Source organism: Talpa europaea (assembly GCF_964194135.1).
Source record: "Talpa europaea genome assembly, chromosome: 3".
Taxonomy (NCBI): Eukaryota; Metazoa; Chordata; class Mammalia; order Eulipotyphla; family Talpidae; genus Talpa; species Talpa europaea.
Window position 1 is genome coordinate 110,938,452 of NC_140069.1, and position 17,957 is coordinate 110,956,408.

Genomic DNA, 17,957 nt, shown 5'->3' on the forward strand with positions numbered 1-17,957 from the left:
ACTCTCTCCAATTTTATTTTCAAACAGAGGATATATTCCTAATGAATTCTAAAGATCCTAAAAATCCAATTGTATATGGAGTGTTTACAACTTCCAGGTAAACAACTTTTTACTATTTCATTATCATAGAAGCTTCATGTCCTGTAGATGCTTTCCAAATATCCATAATTTGTGAAAATATGTTTTTGAAAGAAAAACTCTTGTTTAACCTGTGAGCTGTTGTACATTCTTTGGTAGCTGAAATAAGTTAAGACCTAAGTAGATTTAAAAATTAAATTAATTAATTTTAGTATAGAATATCACCACCATCATTAGAATAATGAAACAATTAGGAAAATGTGTGTCATGTCCTCTGTCTAGTTAATACTTTAAATATTTGAAGGAAATATAGATTATTACAAAAATGGAAATTGGGGTTTTGATTAGCATGTGTAGTGATAGAAACTAAGGGTGAATGAAATTTTATTCTCTTCTTTCTCTTCCCCCTCATCTTTACTCCCTTTTCCCTTTAGCTCTCTCCCCCACCCTTCTTTTCTCCTTGGCCCACCCCCTCACCACCTCCTTTCTTTCATGCGCTCCTTTTCTTACCATGTCCTTCTTCCTCAAGACCCTTGCTATCAATGAAGCAGCAATTAGTCCCTGACAATTAATTTCAGTATAAAATTTATATATCCTGGACTTGCTAAACACACACACACACACACATTTACATCTGTATGAATAGTGATATGCATTTGGATAAAGATGAAATGTTTAAAAGAAAAATTGTCAGAAAAAAGAGTCAGGAAAAGTGTTACAAGGAACTGTGACAACACAAAGAGGAAGGGTAACCGCGGTGTCCATCCCTGATTTATACTGTGAATATTAAAGCCAGTCGAAATTTCTTGGGCACTTTTAATTAATAATTTAAAAAGTAACCTGTAAAATTAGGAAATTTGTGTTACTAAAATTTTATGTTATTTTGTCATACCTAAATATTTCTCCTCTTTGGTAAAAAACAAAAAAAAAAAAAAAAAAAACAGAATGATTACTGAAGTAACAAATGTGGGAAGCTCAAATTAAGCAAACAGAATATTTCCTCTGCTTTCTCATTTCTTCATGCATGATTCCCAGGCTTGGGTCTGCATCAGAATCACCTGCAGTGCATGTTAAACTATAGAGTACCAAGCTCCACCCCAGGGGTTTGTGATTCATAAGAAAGGAATAAATCCTAAGCATTATCATCTCTAACAAGTTCTCTGGGTGATGCCCTTACATGTAACTGATGCTGCAGATGAGAGTCAGGTCTCTTCCCTCATGAAGCTTGCAATTTCCAATAATAAACTCTTATGAACACATGTTTTTCATTTGGTCTGATTTATATGTAATTCTCTATGGGGACAGACTGTTAAAAGATAAGTGTTCCACATTTCAAATATGCACAAGAGTTTTATATATTTGTAGAAATAGATTCCTCAAGTTGTATTTATGTAAGCAAAATAAAATGAAAAATTGTGCTAGCTTATAGCACACTTCCAATTTGCTGCAATTACCTGATTCTAGTAAAATGATGGGGATAGTTCCTCCACTTTAAATAGACTTAAAATAAAATAAACTTAAAATGATTTTTTGTTTTGGAAAGAGATGTTTTAAATGCCTCCATGCAAATCAAATCATATTCCCTAATCTAACATATAGGGTATTTGGGCGATTAAGATACTAATAATGTGATTTATTGTTTGATATTGACTATTCATTCTCTGACCAGAGTTATTAAATGAGTTATAAAATGACTTATTAAACATTCTTAAAAGTTTCATGTTTTCCGTACTGATGCTTGGGGCTTAATATATTACCAAAGTTTTTATTTTTACATGATATCAAAGTTAAATATTACATATTTTAGAGGGTCATGCATGTAATTTTTTTTTCTAAGAAGTCTTGTGTCTGATTTGAATGTACCCATTCACATATATAGTTTATATATATATATATAATATATAGTTTATGAGAACTAAAGAGGGTTTCATCTATACCATCTCTTTCTGAAAAATCATAATTTGTTTTGTGTATTCTTAAATAGATTTTGTGTTTGTGTGTGGCTAAAATAAAGTACCGCACACTAATTGAAGTTGCTAGGAATTTGTATTTCAGTTTTGAAAATAGACATCTGAAATTTAAAAATTCATTAGCAGTAGTTCATGATCTCTTGCCACTGTATAAAAATGAAAGTCTGCTTTTTTTTGTCTCTTATTTTCAGTAACATTTTCAAGGGATCAGCCGTGTGTATGTATAGCATGAGTGATGTGAGAAGGGTGTTCCTTGGTCCATATGCTCACAGGGATGGTCCCAACTATCAGTGGGTGCCTTATCAAGGAAGAGTCCCCTACCCACGGCCGGGAACTGTAAGTGCAATGGCTGTTCAAAATGTCAAAAGAATAAATTTATTCTAAAAGTTAAAGCAAAAAGCAACAACAAGCAGTTATTAAATAAATTGTAAAACAATGATTCCCAAAGCTGTAAATAAAATCAAAGCAAAGATTTTCTATGATATCATGAAATTCCACATTTACAAATGTGTTTTTTACAGACGTGTTTCTTTTCAATGTTTATCAGTTATTATGTATGCACTCAATTTTTTCAAAATAGAAACTACCCCAGTAGCCTTCTCTATTTTCCTTTCTGAGTGGATGTAATGGAAATGGCCTTCAGAGGAAGGTGAAACAATTAGGATACACCTGCTCTTGGTCTGTGGGATCTTAGTGAAGGATCAAGGGTTGCACATTCAATAGGAGAAAAAAAAAAAAACTAAAGATCAGTATTACCTTCCCCTGAGGAAGGAACATGTTCCTCGACTAGGTAATAAAAGATATGTGAAAATAATTTCAGAGAGAGCAGTGCCTAGATATTTTAACAGATGCCATCTATTCTTGCCAACCTCTCCCTTTATTCTCCAGAAAGTATAAGCACACTCAGGCATAAAATAATTGTACAAAACTGAAAATAAAACCAGCTTGGATTTGCAATTTAAAGTAGGGAGAAAAGAAAAAGAAGGAAAGACTTCAGTATGGTAGAAAATGAGTCATTGTCAATATGATATCAGAGGTAATAGAACAACCTGGATAGAAGCATCCACTTAAGGGCAACATCTTCCAATTCTAAGAGTCTTTCAGGAAGTAATTTAATATAATTGAAAAAAATTGTCTTTGAAGTTTTTTATTACTTTAGTTTTGCTTCAGTTGTTTTTATTCCTACTGAAGTCAAGTAAATTATATTTTATATGATTATATTAGACATAGGATGCTTTTAATATTCTTGTTTTTCTAATAATGCTAAATTTATGAGAAAATTGACATGTTTTTATTTTGCAAATTTAACTTCTACCTAATAGATCTTATAAATTAAAAAAAAATACCTAAAGAGAATTTCAGAAGAATAAATATCTAAGATGGGATATTTATTATAAAAAGCACAAATATTTATTCCATGGCTTAATGGTCCATTGCTTTTAATTTGTCAATGGACAGTTTTATATCATCCCTATGCCTATTTATTAATTAATTATTAATAAATCCCAAAGATGGTAGCTGATATTTTATTAATTCCGAAGATGGTAGCTGATATTTAGTTCCATCAACAATATTGGGTAGTAACATATTAAATGATATTCAAAGTGTGAATAAAATGGGACTTTATTATAAATGAGACAAATTTTAAGATAAAAACCCAAGATGAATTTATTCATTACTTTACTTTTCAATCACACATTTCTAAATTTTTAAATGTCAATAGAAAATAAAAACAATAAAATATAAAAATAGGTTTTATTGTTTCTTCTAGGAATTTATACATATATTCAATACTTATATAATATTAAATAAGTAATGTTATAATTTACTTAAAGAGAAAGTAAACTAATACTGCATTATTGTATTTGTGTGTTATATATACAAAGTACATATACAAACATATATATTCATAGATAGATACTCGTCTGATTTCAAACCAGGTTTACTTATTTCATTTCTCATGAATTATTAATAATCTATATCAAGGTAATGGCAAAGATTATTGATTCTACTCCTAAACCTCTAGTAATTACATTTAAGTTCCCAAGCTCTTACATTATGTAAAAGACAATATTTAAGTGTAAGACCAAAAAGCAAGAGACTGGAGATATTGTATTGGATGCTCATATCACATAATTAAATGCAGTAAAAAAAGAGATGGAGTAAAATCTGAATTTTCTCATTTTTGTTTTGTTGCTTTTAGTGGAATGTGTGAATCCACCTGTGATACTATGCCATTAAGCCACAATACATCCTTTCGGGTCCTCTGTGACCTGTTTTTTCCATTCTTTTTTTTAAAGATTTATTTTTATTTATTTATGCATACAAGGACTGGGGTATAGGCCAGAGGTGTGGGAGGTAGGAGGATTCACCAGACAGAATAAGGAGCTGAGCAGGTGGATTTACTGAAATACACTGCTGAGGGGAGCAGCGGTCAAGGCAGGAGAGTTCTGCCTGGCCATGTGTGTTAGCAGTGATAGCTGAGACTTAACCCCTTTGCCACCTGGGAGGCCCCTGTTTGCTCTTCTTATCAGTCATTATCTATATCATGCAGGTTGCTAACCACTTTAAATAATATCTTCCCTTATCCCTAAAATGACTTTATTAAATAAATAGCTTTCAGTGATTTTCATGGTGAATTTAAAAAATCGTTTCTTTTTTTTATTCAGATGATATTGGTTTATATTGTCGTTTGTATTTTGGAAGTTAGTGTTCCCCCTGCTCCCACCTTCTGGTGATGTTGCCATAGCACTTCCATCATCAAAGCACCCATTTCCACCACCATAGCTCATTGTGCTCTCTCCCCACTGTTCACCTTCCCTGCCCCTCATGTTAGAAGCAAAGGAATAAATGATAGTATATATTGTCTATTAGTTTGAAAAGTGCATTTGTATTTTAACATAATGGCACAGGAAAAATTAAATATATACAGAAAATTATTCTGAATTTTTGTATTCTAATGATTAATTGCACTTAGTAGTAACATACTTCATTCATTATTTCCAATACTTCCTCTGTCATATGAAGAACATATATGGTGTTGCCACTCTTGAGGCGTCAGATACCTCCTGCACATTGAATTTATCAGATGCATTCACAATTTTTGTTAAGAAATGGTTACATAACTATGTACCATGGAGACATAAGATTTATCTAGGAATTATATATTATATATTGCATTTAATAATTTAAGCCTTATTATAGTTTTTAGTTTGTTACATACTTGAAAAAATAATAGAAGGTTAAGAGTTCTAGACCATGGAGATTATTTATAATCGTATGATTTATAATCTTATTCATTAGATTTTAATCAAAATATATTCTTCTTTTTATCCTAATAGTGTCCCAGTAAAACATTTGGTGGATTTGATTCTACAAAGGACCTTCCAGATGATGTTATTACATTTGCCAGAAGCCATCCAGCCATGTACAATCCAGTGTTTCCTATTAATAACCGCCCGATAATGATCAAAACAGATGTAAATTATCAGTTTACACAAATTGTAGTAGATCGAGTTGATGCAGAAGATGGCCAGTATGATGTCATGTTTATTGGAACAGGTAAAAATTTTAACTTCATCTCTAACTTTTCTCCCAGGACATTGTGTTTAACCGATTAAGAATAATAAGAACTGAAGGAAGATTTAATAGTCATTCTCAAGGTATATAGTAAGCTAATAAATGACTAAAAAATCTGAACATTTTGTCATTACAAGTATACTTTTAAGCAAACTGACATATATTAATTTAAAATAAATTTGTTTTTCAATCAAAATTTATTAATGTAATTAGGCAAAGCTAATGATTAAGTGAGGAACCTATGTCTATAATTAAATCATAACTCTTTTCTGGCCAGTGGATTTTTAGAACAAAGATGTATTCCTCAAATCATGCCTAAAATTCTCAAGACTGCTATAATGGTTCCAGGATATATTGATGTAAAATTAAAATTATTGATCTTTAAAATTACAATAGGGGGCCTCCCCGGTGGCGCAGCGGTTGAGCGCTGGGTTGCGAAGCTGCCTGCGGCCTCTGCGGCGCCGGTTCGATCCCCGGCTGCTCCCCGGCCACCAGAGGAGGGTCCCACATGGCGCGCAGACCTCTCCTGCCGCCCGCTGCTCCCCTCAGCAGTGTACCTCGGTCCTTCTGCCTGCTCTGCTCCCTGCTCTGGCTCTGGGGAATTCTCTCACCCTCCGGCGCTTCTGACTGTACCCAGTGCATGTATAAACAAAACAAACAAACCAGCAAACAAATAAATAAAGCATGCCTCTATAAAAATAAAAGATAAAAAAAATAAAAAATAAAAAAAAAAATAAAATTACAATAGGGTACAAGTCTTCCAGAAGATAACTTTGACAATAAAACTCATTCAATATTTTTGCTATACCAAGAAAAAAAGAAAGAACCCTCAGGAAAATAAGAAATGGATCTAAGAAATCATCAGATATATTTTAAACCTATTTCTATAGAAATTTAACAACATATTACTACTATATACATGATCATAAATAAACATTTTGTTGGCATATTTTCAGAATGAATTCCACTGATATTTGAAATTTTATTTTCCCCCTACTTTTTTTAATAATAATAATAATAATAATGCTATTTTGAAAGTACCAGTTACCAATCTAAAATGTGCCTCTTAGGGTCAGATTCCAAGGTAATAAATTCCTAGTCTCCATTAACATTGTTAACTGACATAAATCAGTGAGAAGCAGAGTGAGTGGTCCACTGGAACCTTGTATAATAACATTTATTTTTCCCTTATTATCAGATATAACAGTGTCAGTTTCTGAGCAATACATTACAGACTGTTTTTATAAGAAAGTTTCTTTATCAAATAAAAAATCCAATGAGACTCAGAGTTATGTAAAAGTGAATGAATTGCAAGTATCAACTTCCAGTTATAAATATCTTTAAAAATAATAGGATGATATGATTTCTTTTCAATAAATATTAGTTTGTCATCTAATGTCAAATTATAATCAAACCTCTGCAAAATAATTAAGCTTTCTCAATAAAATATCACACTTAGATCTTTTTCTTCATCTCTGGTCTATACAATGTGAGAAGCCGTCACTCATTGTCAAAACACACCAAAACTTGCATCTGGCTATTTAACCAAAGAAATCCAATCTTGAGTTCTTCATTTCTCTTGGAAACAAGTTGTATTTAAAGGAAGCAATTTCACGAGCATTTTGAACATCCAGTATTGTGGATGGCTATCAGTCAGCACAGATCAGGGTCATCTGTCAGCAGAGTAAATTGATTACAGTAATTTTACCTTTTAACTAAGTTGCACATATTGATCCTAGTTGAGTAATCTGATTCAGTTTGTGCAAAATTGTTTGAAATACTACTCTGTAAACTTGATCTGTAACACAGATAAAGTGATGTTTGGGTACTAGAGACAGAGTAGATTAACCTAATTTACCTTTAATCTTTGTATTATGAATAGTCAAGGGTTCTGTAAACATGAAAGGATGCTCTTAAAGGAGGGCATTTTTTAAAACTTTACAAAGGATACACTGGCAATCTTTCTTGATTCCACGTAGCACATCATTCTGATCTGAAAATGGTTATCAGTATGATGAATAAATTTAATTGTTTTTCTGGTGTAACTTACTCTTTTTTTATTTGCAAGGTTTTCTTATTAATTGGTCTGTTAAACCTGTTTAAATTGAGTTAATTGAAACTAAAATAATTGATCAGTTTATCAAAAGTGCAATGTTGAAGAGTCAAAGTGTTTAATCAGGTCCTGTTCATTCTATCAAGGAATAGGAACATAGTTTGTAGATACTGGGAAATTAATATCTTCATAAACCAAAAGGGAGTAAAAGGGACAGCACTTGCCATTTAAAGTGTCTATTTTAACATGAAAATTAGAATGAATAATTCTTGAAATTTCTATAAAACATTTTCAATTTAATTGTTTTTTTATGATCTAAATTTTAAATTTCATTTAATCTAAATTTGGTTAACCAGTATGCTAATAAAACCAGTATGTTAAGCAACATTGATTAACTAATTGTTGAAAAATCACCATAATAAGTAATCCAAGGTGTTTATTTTGAGAAATTAGGTTAGTGCCATTCATCACTTAATGGTCATTGAGCTGTCTTTAGGGGCCTCCAAGGACTAAAGGTTTTCAGGTGACAGGAAGATGAGCAGCCAGGCCCTGAAATTCTAACTCTTGTTGCTTAACAACATTCCTTGCATTTTACATCTACATTTAGGCTTCATCCTTGTCCCTGATTTCATAATGAAAGTGGAAAAACCAGTCATGTCAAACTGGTATTACACCTTTTTCTGAATCTTCTAACATTTGAGATTAAAAAAAATAAAAATAGTTAATCCAGCCTAGTGATTATAATTTTTTTTATTTATCCAAGTTCCAGATAAAACCACCCTCAAAGTTTCATATATTTCTAAAAATACAATTATTTTTATTTCAAGGCTACATTTATAGTTTGGTATCTGGTTGCATGAAATGCATTTAACTTTATATTTTAAAAATACTGTAATGAAAACATGAATTAAAACAGAGACTTAGGTCCAAATGTTCATTTTGATCAAATACTGACTGCATTAATTAACACCAAACTTTTGTTAAAATCTATTTAAATTGTGGTCTTCTCTACTTTTTTTGAAAGATGTTGGAACCGTTCTTAAAGTAGTTTCAATTCCTAAGGAGACTTGGCATGATTTAGAAGAAGTTTTGCTGGAAGAAATGACAGTTTTTCGGGTGAGTGCTGCTTAATTTCAAGTGTCAACAAGTTCACTTGTATGTCTCTCCCCCAGGACAGCTGCACACTGAACTTGGTATGGACAAGTAGTCTAGCACACCCTTCTAATTAGCTTGTCAATTAGAAAGCCAGACACTAGTCAAAATAAACCTTGAAATGTTCAATGCTAGTTAAATCTAAAAATGCTAAGAAATATATTCTTGGCTCATATTTTGTTTTCTCAATGATAAAATACATGATTTACATTTTATGTTATTTATGTAAGTTAGTTCAATGAATAAACTCCATGTGCCATTGCCTCCTACCCCAAAACCTCCCTTCAAGCTTTATGTTCTTATGCGGTAACTTCCATGCTAAAGGAGATGGATTCAGAATGACAAGGAAACTAAAGATAATTTAACCTTTTTTCAGTTTACTCATAAATTGTTTTTATCATATTTTCTTAAAAAGATTATAAGCAAAATATGTTTGATGTATTAAAGTCACCAGTGGCAAATTTGTTACGGATGTATAGTGGACACACTTAAGAAATGTGCAGATATTTGTTCTTTGCTCCTAAAAGACAGACACAGCCTAGGCAAATTTATATAGGGTTGGGGATAGAAGAAGCAAGGTGTAGTTTGAAGTGAGAGAAGAGAACCAAAGCAATATATATCAAAATGTCTGTTGTTCCTTTTGGAATGCTAGCGAATAGAAAGTGTTTGAATTTGAAGCATGCCTTGATATGAATTCTTTATGCCATGACAGATACCTTAAAACTGTGATTTCAGCAAACACATATGATAAATTTATACCTGCAAAGCAAGCTGAATTACAATAATTTTGTGGACAGAAAATGAAAAAAAAATTGGAACTATTTGCACAATTAACTATTGCCTTAGGTGTTTCAGATACTTTATAAAATGAAAACTGAATTAAAAATTTTAGCTAATTAAATATTAGCAAGGTGCTCGTAAAACTATTCTTATCTCATATTTCTTGACCTGTTTATTAGCCCAAGAGATCTTTGCTCACTGTTCAGCAATATTTTGAAGAGAAAATTATAAGTACAGTATGGTAAACTCCTAATTTATTTCATTCACTTAAAATTATGATTAACATTAAAACAGTAACTGGTGGCTCCCTGGTGGCATATGGGGTTAAGACACAGCACTGTGAAGCTGTCCGCAGCCACTGCAGGACAAGTTCGATCCCCAGCCAGGAGGTGACCCACATGGCGCAGCAGACCTCTCCTGACTCACCTACTGTTCCCCTCAGCAGTGTATTTCAGTCAGTCCACATGTTCTGCTCCCCACTCTGTCTCTGGTGAATCCTCTCACCTCCCACACATCTGGCCTGTACTCCAGCTCTTGTATGCATAAATAAATAAATCTTTAAAAAAAAAAAAAAAACAAGTAACTAGTAAATCATGACAAACACCTTGTGGCGACAACTACCCAATTATTCAATGGAAAGAATTTAGGTTCATCAGTTATATGTACAGAGCAGTTCTATTTGGAACACTTGTCCAATCCCTTTGAGCTTCCCTGTCAATAAAACAGTGAGGCTAACACCAACCTCACAAGGAGACTGGAAGAATTAGACATGTTAGATGAAAAAACACATTGTATGTAGTACCAGGTACCATGCTCAAAATTTAATTGTTAATATAATTTTATTATTTTAGTTTAGCAAAAATGAAAATAAGCCATAAAATAAACAATTTTTTCTGTAATTCTTGGTTTAATCTTCAAACACTAAAATCATCCTAGTTTTATTATGATTTTTTAAAATCAGGTACTTTGTTGTTTATTTATGTGTGGCATAGAATGATGAGTAATAATCCCTATCTTTCACCATGACTCATTTCAGTGTTGATACTTCATCTTACAAATTCAAAAATAGTTATCCAAATGGACCTTGCTGGTAATGTAGGGTCCATCTAAATTTAGAAAGTAAATTAAAGATTCTGAAGGTGAAAAAATATATTGCTGTTTGGTTTTCATTGTTATGTTTCCAGGACCTAAGATATGTTCTAAACCAACACTTATTAAAGGAAGGTATCATTATTGATGGAAAATGAAATATGATAAATGTTAAGAGATTGAGGCCTTCTAATGGGAGTCCATGCTTAGAGTGAGGTGCCAGAACATGAGGAAGACAAACTAGGACTAGAAACAAGTTATCCTGCAGATTATGCTCCAATTAGTCTCTAGTAGAAAATAAAAAAGCCAGTGAAATAAATTTGAAAATTTATATTGTCACCATGGTTGTAAATGAAGTTATAGGAAGTAATAAAATATTACATTAACTTAAAAATTTACAACTTTTTCTAGAATCCTTTGTATTAGTCATAATTCCATATTTATCTTTAGTTATATATTATTAAAAGAAATTTCACTTAGTAATTCAACTATAAACAAAACATATTCTTTTTTTTTGCAACTAATATGAGACTTTTTATTTTATTTTATTTATTTATTTTTATTTTTTTTAAATAATAAATTTTATTTTTATATTCCCCATACAATTGCAGCCCCCCCCCATTCTGACCCCAATCCCTCCCCTCCCACCCCCGCCCCCCTAAAAGTGTCTCTGGTTCATAGTTTTTTGTTGATTTTGATTTTCACTTTCTTATAGTTATTCATTTTCCTGGTCCCTTATTTAAGTTTTCTAGATTCCTGCTATGAGTGAGACCATCCGGTATTTTTCTTTTTCTTTCTGGCTTATTTCGCTGAGCATGATCCCTTCCAGCACCATCCATGTTGCTGCAAATTGCATGTGTTTATCTTTTTTTTGAATGCTGAGTAATATTCCATGGTATATATGTACCACATCTTCTTGATCCAGTCATCTATTTTTGGGCATTTGGGTTGTTTCCAAAGCTTAGCTATTGTAAACAGTGCTGCTATAAAAATAGGGGTGCAGGTGTTCTTTGGAATTGATGTTTCTGTGTCCTTTGGGTAAATACCTAGGAGTGGAATTGCTGGATCATATGGAAGCTCTATGTTTAGTAGGTCCAGAAATCTCCACACAGCTCTCCACAGTGGTTGGACCAGTTTGCACTCCCACCAACAGTGCAGAAGAGTTCCTTTTTCTCCACACGCTCGCCAACATTTGTTGTTGCTAGTTTTTTTAATATGTGCCATTCTCACTGGTGTAAGATGGTATCTCATGGTAGTTTTGATTTGCATTTCCCTGATGACAAGTGATGTTGAACATTTTTTCATATGCCTGTTGGCCATTTGCATTTCCTCTTCAGAGAAGTTTCTTTTTAGCTCTTCTGCCCATTTTAAACAAAACATATTCTGTTTACCATTGTCCTGACACATAATTAAGTTCTAGTGATTCAGCGGCGAACACTGTAAACCTGGTCCATGACTTTATGCAACTTTTAGACTCATCATTTAAAGTACTTAGTTTACTACCTATTAATACAATTAATTTTATGTTATATAGCTATATCAGTTCAAATCATGCCACTTTAAAAAAGTTTCCTTTTTTTCTCATTTAATTTTTCTATCACAAATTTATAAACAAACATGCATAATTATTTAATACTATATTATAGCTAATTTTCATTTCCCATATCTTTGTAATTTAAGTTTGTATTTCACCTCTAGTTATATATTTAGTGCATTAATAAAGCTTTTAGTTTAGAAATAATAATTTGACATGATCTATTAAATGACTTTTGACAAAATATGAAATATTGGAAGACAACAATTTTGCAAACAAGTATTTAATATCTGTTATATCTTGTTAGTATTTTGCAGATAAAAATACAGTCAAATTACACCTATGATAACTATTGAATGGCATCTGTGTGGCATTTAAGGCATGAGAAAGGGTCTTTATCATTCTCTAACAGTTAAGTATAAATAAATAATATGATGCTGGCATAAAAATGATTTTTTTATGAGTTTACAATTTTATAAAAACATTGCTTGCAACCTGGAATACATTTCCTTCCACAGATAAATGTTCCAGTTTATTCCCATGTTCTCTGCTGTGTCTTATTGTCATTGTTACTTTTTTGACACTCCAGTAGACAAAACATATTTGGGCAGAGTTTAGAGAAATATTTACTTTCAGCATTCTATTCTATCAGGCAAAGTTCATACATATATTGTGGTCTAGCAATTGGAATATTTCACTGTCAAACTTTGTTTAATTTTGGAGTGGGAGAAAAAAAATACAAAACACGGTAAAGTATATACAGTGAAAGAAGCAAATGTTACAGTTTCTGCATTTCTATTTGAGCCATGCAAGTCATTCCAACTAACATAAAATAAATTTTAAAAGGGTTAGCTTGAGCATTCATTATGATAGATTGACAAGGTAAATAGACAAAGAACAGATTTAGTGTCATGATGTATCTGATATTCTTGGATTTAAAAAGAAGCTATTTAATGTCAACTAACCAGTTAATTTTACCATAATATCATCTCCATGACACCACATTCATTATATAGACCTGTTAGACTGAAAGCCAAATCTCTTATAAAATCCTGAGTTAAAGCCAGCACTATGTCCATTGCATTCTTGAGGTTGGTTTTAGTGAAACACCTTGACTAATCACAGAACATTCCAGTGGTTTCAAATTATATCCAAGATGCATTCATTCTTGATGACATCAAATCCTAATCAGAATATAGAAAGAAAAATATTCCTCAGTAATAAAAATTTCCATTTTAGAGTAAAAATTTTAATTGGTAATAAGAGGTGGAATAAAATTGCCATTGGTATAACTCCAGAAATGACTTTGAGTTGCCATTAAATATTGAAAATTGTATTAAATTACTAAGCCACAAATCTAATTCCAAATATTACTTGTAACCATAAATCTGAATTTGATTCATGTTTACCATGTGATCCTAAACAAGCTGATTGTAAGCAAATGAGTCCCAACTTTCTCATTTCATGATGATTGTGGTTATAAATGATTGTGATTATAAACTTTCTTTAAAGTTTTTTTTTAATTGAGATTGGTAATAAATAATAAATATTTTAACTAATTACATGAATGAAGAATGAAGATTTCTTTTAAAATATTTGAAAATTCTGAAATTTATTCCTTGTTTTAAAAATATAGACTAGGCATCAAGGTGGACATATGCTGATTTTTACTCCATATGTGATTTTTTTTCCAGTACAGTCAAATAGGATTTTACCTTTGAAACAGTGAAGCGTTAACGTCAAGTTGCAACACATTAAAAAAAAAAAAAGTTGCAGCACATTTAGTCAACTGGGTTTATTTATAGTTCTATTGACTGCAAAGGATTGCAAGGCAGTCACATAGATAACACATGCATTTTAAACCCAGTGCATGCAATATGCCATGAACAGCTGAGCAAACAAATGAAAGAGTTTAATTTTCATTGAAATGTAAAACATAATTGATACTTTCCAAAACCTAGTCTCTTAACTCATTGTAAAGGAGTATCCATGTGCTTAACATCGAGAGATATATGTCAGATTCTCCTGGAATCAGCAGGTTGAAAAGCTCTGCAAGTGTGAAAGTTTAATAAGGAATAGATTAAAATATCTGGGAAAATATAGTAAATTAGAGTCATAGAAAATCTTGAAAAGATGCTAAGTTTTTAATTTCATTTTTATTCAAACACCAATTAAATTTGCATTTGAAACTAGTTTCATGAGAAATGCTTATGAAGCTACATCTGTTTTAAATGGAAGTCATATTCACCACCAGCATTTCTCAGAAAAAATATAGCTTATTTAAATGGATGTCTTTTTAATATATTGCCTATTAAAATTCAACCACAGCCAGCATATAGAACATACTAGTCCAAACAGATATTAATTCTCTAGTCGAAAAAATAATGCTTTTCTTAATTAAGGGATTTTAGGATCTTAATTTAATTATATTGAAATCACAGTGTAACACAGTGGACTCTGATGTGTATTGGGTTTGTTTTGTTGTACCTATTATTTATGAAATAAGTCATTTTCTTCTACCTTCGAGATATTTAACATATTGTATTGCTGTGCTCACTGTGGCAGCACATATACTATTTTTTTGTTAATGAACAGGAAAGGATGAATTTTAATTAACTTCACAATTTTGTATAACTTCTCTGAAGTTTTTAAAAGAACTTAGATATTGCTAACCTATACTAGCTGTTAATTCGGTCTTAGAAGCACTTTACTTACACCTAATTCATGAAAGTTAGCATGAAACTAGATGTTCACATAAACACATAGCTATTTCACATGTGAAACTTGGAATATAAGAAGTTTCGTGGGATATTTCCTAACTTTTCTAAATTCTCTGTTTGGGTTATTTAAGCGGAATATATATAATCCTAAATACAGTAGTCAATTTTACCTTTAAAAACTAAAATTCTTCTGTGCTGATAAATTCTAAAGTTCATAACTCTGCATAGAGAAAATTTGTAAACATTCTTTTCAGTGTGGTTGTCTGTATAATTGATATTTTCTATAGAAAAGTATTGTTTTTAATATTAATTTAAACTATGAAAATGGAAAACTGTGGGAAATCCTTAAATTAGTCCATTCAGTAACTGTACATCCTCAATCATTTGTCCCATTTGCATCTTGGGTAGGTTGACTTAAATTTGTTAAGAAAATCTGCATTCAGCTTAGAGAGCAGGGTTTGAAGTGGAGTTCTGCAATTCTACAGCACATAATGGGTAACTGAAACCACAAGAGAGGATGAGTTCATCAGGTAAGGAATGTAGCTTCCAAGGAGAGTGGAAAGGAGTCAGCAAGAAATCATCATGAAAGTGATTGAAGGATGTAAGGACTCTGGAAAAGGATAAGAATAGTCAATAACTATTTACTGAGCATAATGATATTTATTAGAGGATGCATTTAAGAAAAAATGAGTGGTCAATGGTGCCATAACAAAACCCAAAAAAGTACTGAAATTCTCCATTCAGCCCTATCGTTCATTGGCATACTGCTTCTGAAAATTGTAGGTCACTTTAGAGATTCAGTGGTCTCCTCACCCCTGATTGACGCTGAGTGAGACATGAATACATAAAGACAGTGAGTACAGAATATCTAGATGATTTTCGAAGAAATTCAAGGTAAACTTGAAGGATCATGGACTTTTTTTTTGAAAAGGTGGTTGTCCTTATCTTAAATACAAATTGAATGGAAGGAAAAGTATAGTCATGTAAATGAAAGAGAATTGGTAAAACATTCATTCACTCACTCATCATGCATTCATTTAACAGTTACTCCCTGAGAACTTGTAAATACCAGGAACCATGCCAGGTGCTAAGGAGATGGCAATGAATGAAACAGACAAATACCTCTGTCCTCAATTACTGTGTATGTCTCTGTGTGCACGCGTGCGTGTGTGTGGCAGGAACAAACAAATATGAAGACATGTGTGGCCTTTTCTGCCACTCCTCACATCCTATCAGCCTCAACTTTAATTCCCACTTGAATGTGTTTCACTTTCTGCACCACAACTTCTCAGTGGACAATTTTGAAAGTCCTTATCTGCTATTCTCAGATTTTTCTCTGTGGTAATTTCCATGACACATCATATTACTGACTTTTCCTATTTCTCAAACCTTACTTCCTCACTACTGCTGCTAAGGGTTTACCTACGGGTCCACTTTTAGGTTGGATGGAGGAACTCACATGACACGTGATAAATATATGTGTCTGTATCAATCACTGCTTTAGCCTCATTCTGTTCTTCCTCCTTCTTAATAAAATTTATGAAGATCGTGGAATCACTTTGCTTTTTTGACAGTCTTCAATGCAAAGCAAAGCCTCACTTCCTCGAACCTCCTCAAAATAACTAACTCAAGCCTGAAATACATAAGTCCTTTCGAATACCCTCTTACTGGATGGTCCTTGTGACTGATTTATTGCAATAAGCAATAAATCCAATATGATCGCTATTTGTATGTTCTTGAAAGTCATTGGCTAGAGGACATTAACACTTTCATTTTCTGCACATACTTGACCCTTAACCTATAAAATTTCTTTCACATGTTTTGTGGGTACTAAGATTATCTCTCTAAAAACATTCTTGATTAATTAATTAATGTTAGTTAATCAACGACTGACTTTAGTAATTCACCAAGCATTTCACATTTTTGTTTTCTTCTTTAGGAACCAACTGTTATTTCAGCAATGGAACTTTCCACTAAGCAGGTACTATCTTTATGCATTTTAATCAATAATCTATATTTTGAAAGTTTCATGTGGTAAAAGATAAATATATTTATGAACATGAATTCTAATGGATTTATTTACAATTTTTCCAAAAAAAAGAGAAAAGAAAGACTAGTCTTAAAATAAACTAGTAAAATGAAATCTAAAGATAAGTGTCATTGCTCCCATGTTTATGACCAATTTCATTTATGTCAAATAAACATGCTTCTTAGATCATTATCTGTTGCAATTTATTACTTGTAGAATTTCTATTAATCATTGTAATGTATTTGCTCAATAGTTATTTTCATCTATCTAATTATGTTTCTATCCTCTAAAAATAACATTGATGGGTACTTCAGGTTTATAATTTAATTTAAAACATAAACAAAATAAATAAAATACATTTTATAGGCTCATAAAATTATACACCAGACTATGTTTGAAGTAAAATGTTAATTTTACTCTTTCAGTAGTATTGTATGCTAGAGGAAACATTTAGTTTGGCTAAGTATAAAAGGAAAACAGCAAAATGGTCACTGCCCAATAATAAGTTATTAAACTCTATGAATTCAAAGGTTAAGGGCAGTATGGTAATAGCCTTTCCATTCACATTGAATGAATGCTTTGGCAAAATACTTAAGAAACAAAAATCACTTGTAAATACTAAATGACATGTGCAAACAAATAGATTTGTAACTCCTTACAAGTTATCTTTGCTCCATAAATATTATCTAGCCCTTCTATCTAATATTTCAATAGTAACTATAGAAATAACAAAAAAGGCTTAGATGCTGCATTGAAATTAGTTATTAAATAACCCTGCAGAAAAAGCCAGAATGCAGTAGGGAGTCCCTCAAACACTGTAATGAAAACTTATAAAGAAAATTGTTAAATTTGAGAATCATTTGAGAATGGATTCCTGAACTGTTTGACCATGCATTCTCCTGTACAAGATACTAAAAAAGTGGGCCAAAAAACTGAGTATGTATTCTTTCCACACATACATATCAAAATAGGT

The 17,957-nt window shown here is 31.8% G+C and overlaps 1 protein-coding gene across 1 annotated transcript in view; it reads left to right on the plus strand.

Moving 5' to 3' along the window:
• Positions 1-17,957, plus strand: part of SEMA3A (semaphorin 3A) — a gene marked incomplete at its 3' end in the record, with an annotated part of 192,026 nt that overhangs the window by 152,070 nt on the left and 21,999 nt on the right. Inside the window, exons 9-13 of the mRNA XM_084230360.1 lie at positions 28-97; positions 2,240-2,384; positions 5,390-5,609; positions 8,705-8,796; positions 16,895-16,936. Coding sequence (XP_084086486.1) covers positions 28-97; positions 2,240-2,384; positions 5,390-5,609; positions 8,705-8,796; positions 16,895-16,936 — 569 coding nt within the window. The remainder of the gene's footprint in view (positions 1-27; positions 98-2,239; positions 2,385-5,389; positions 5,610-8,704; positions 8,797-16,894; positions 16,937-17,957) is intronic.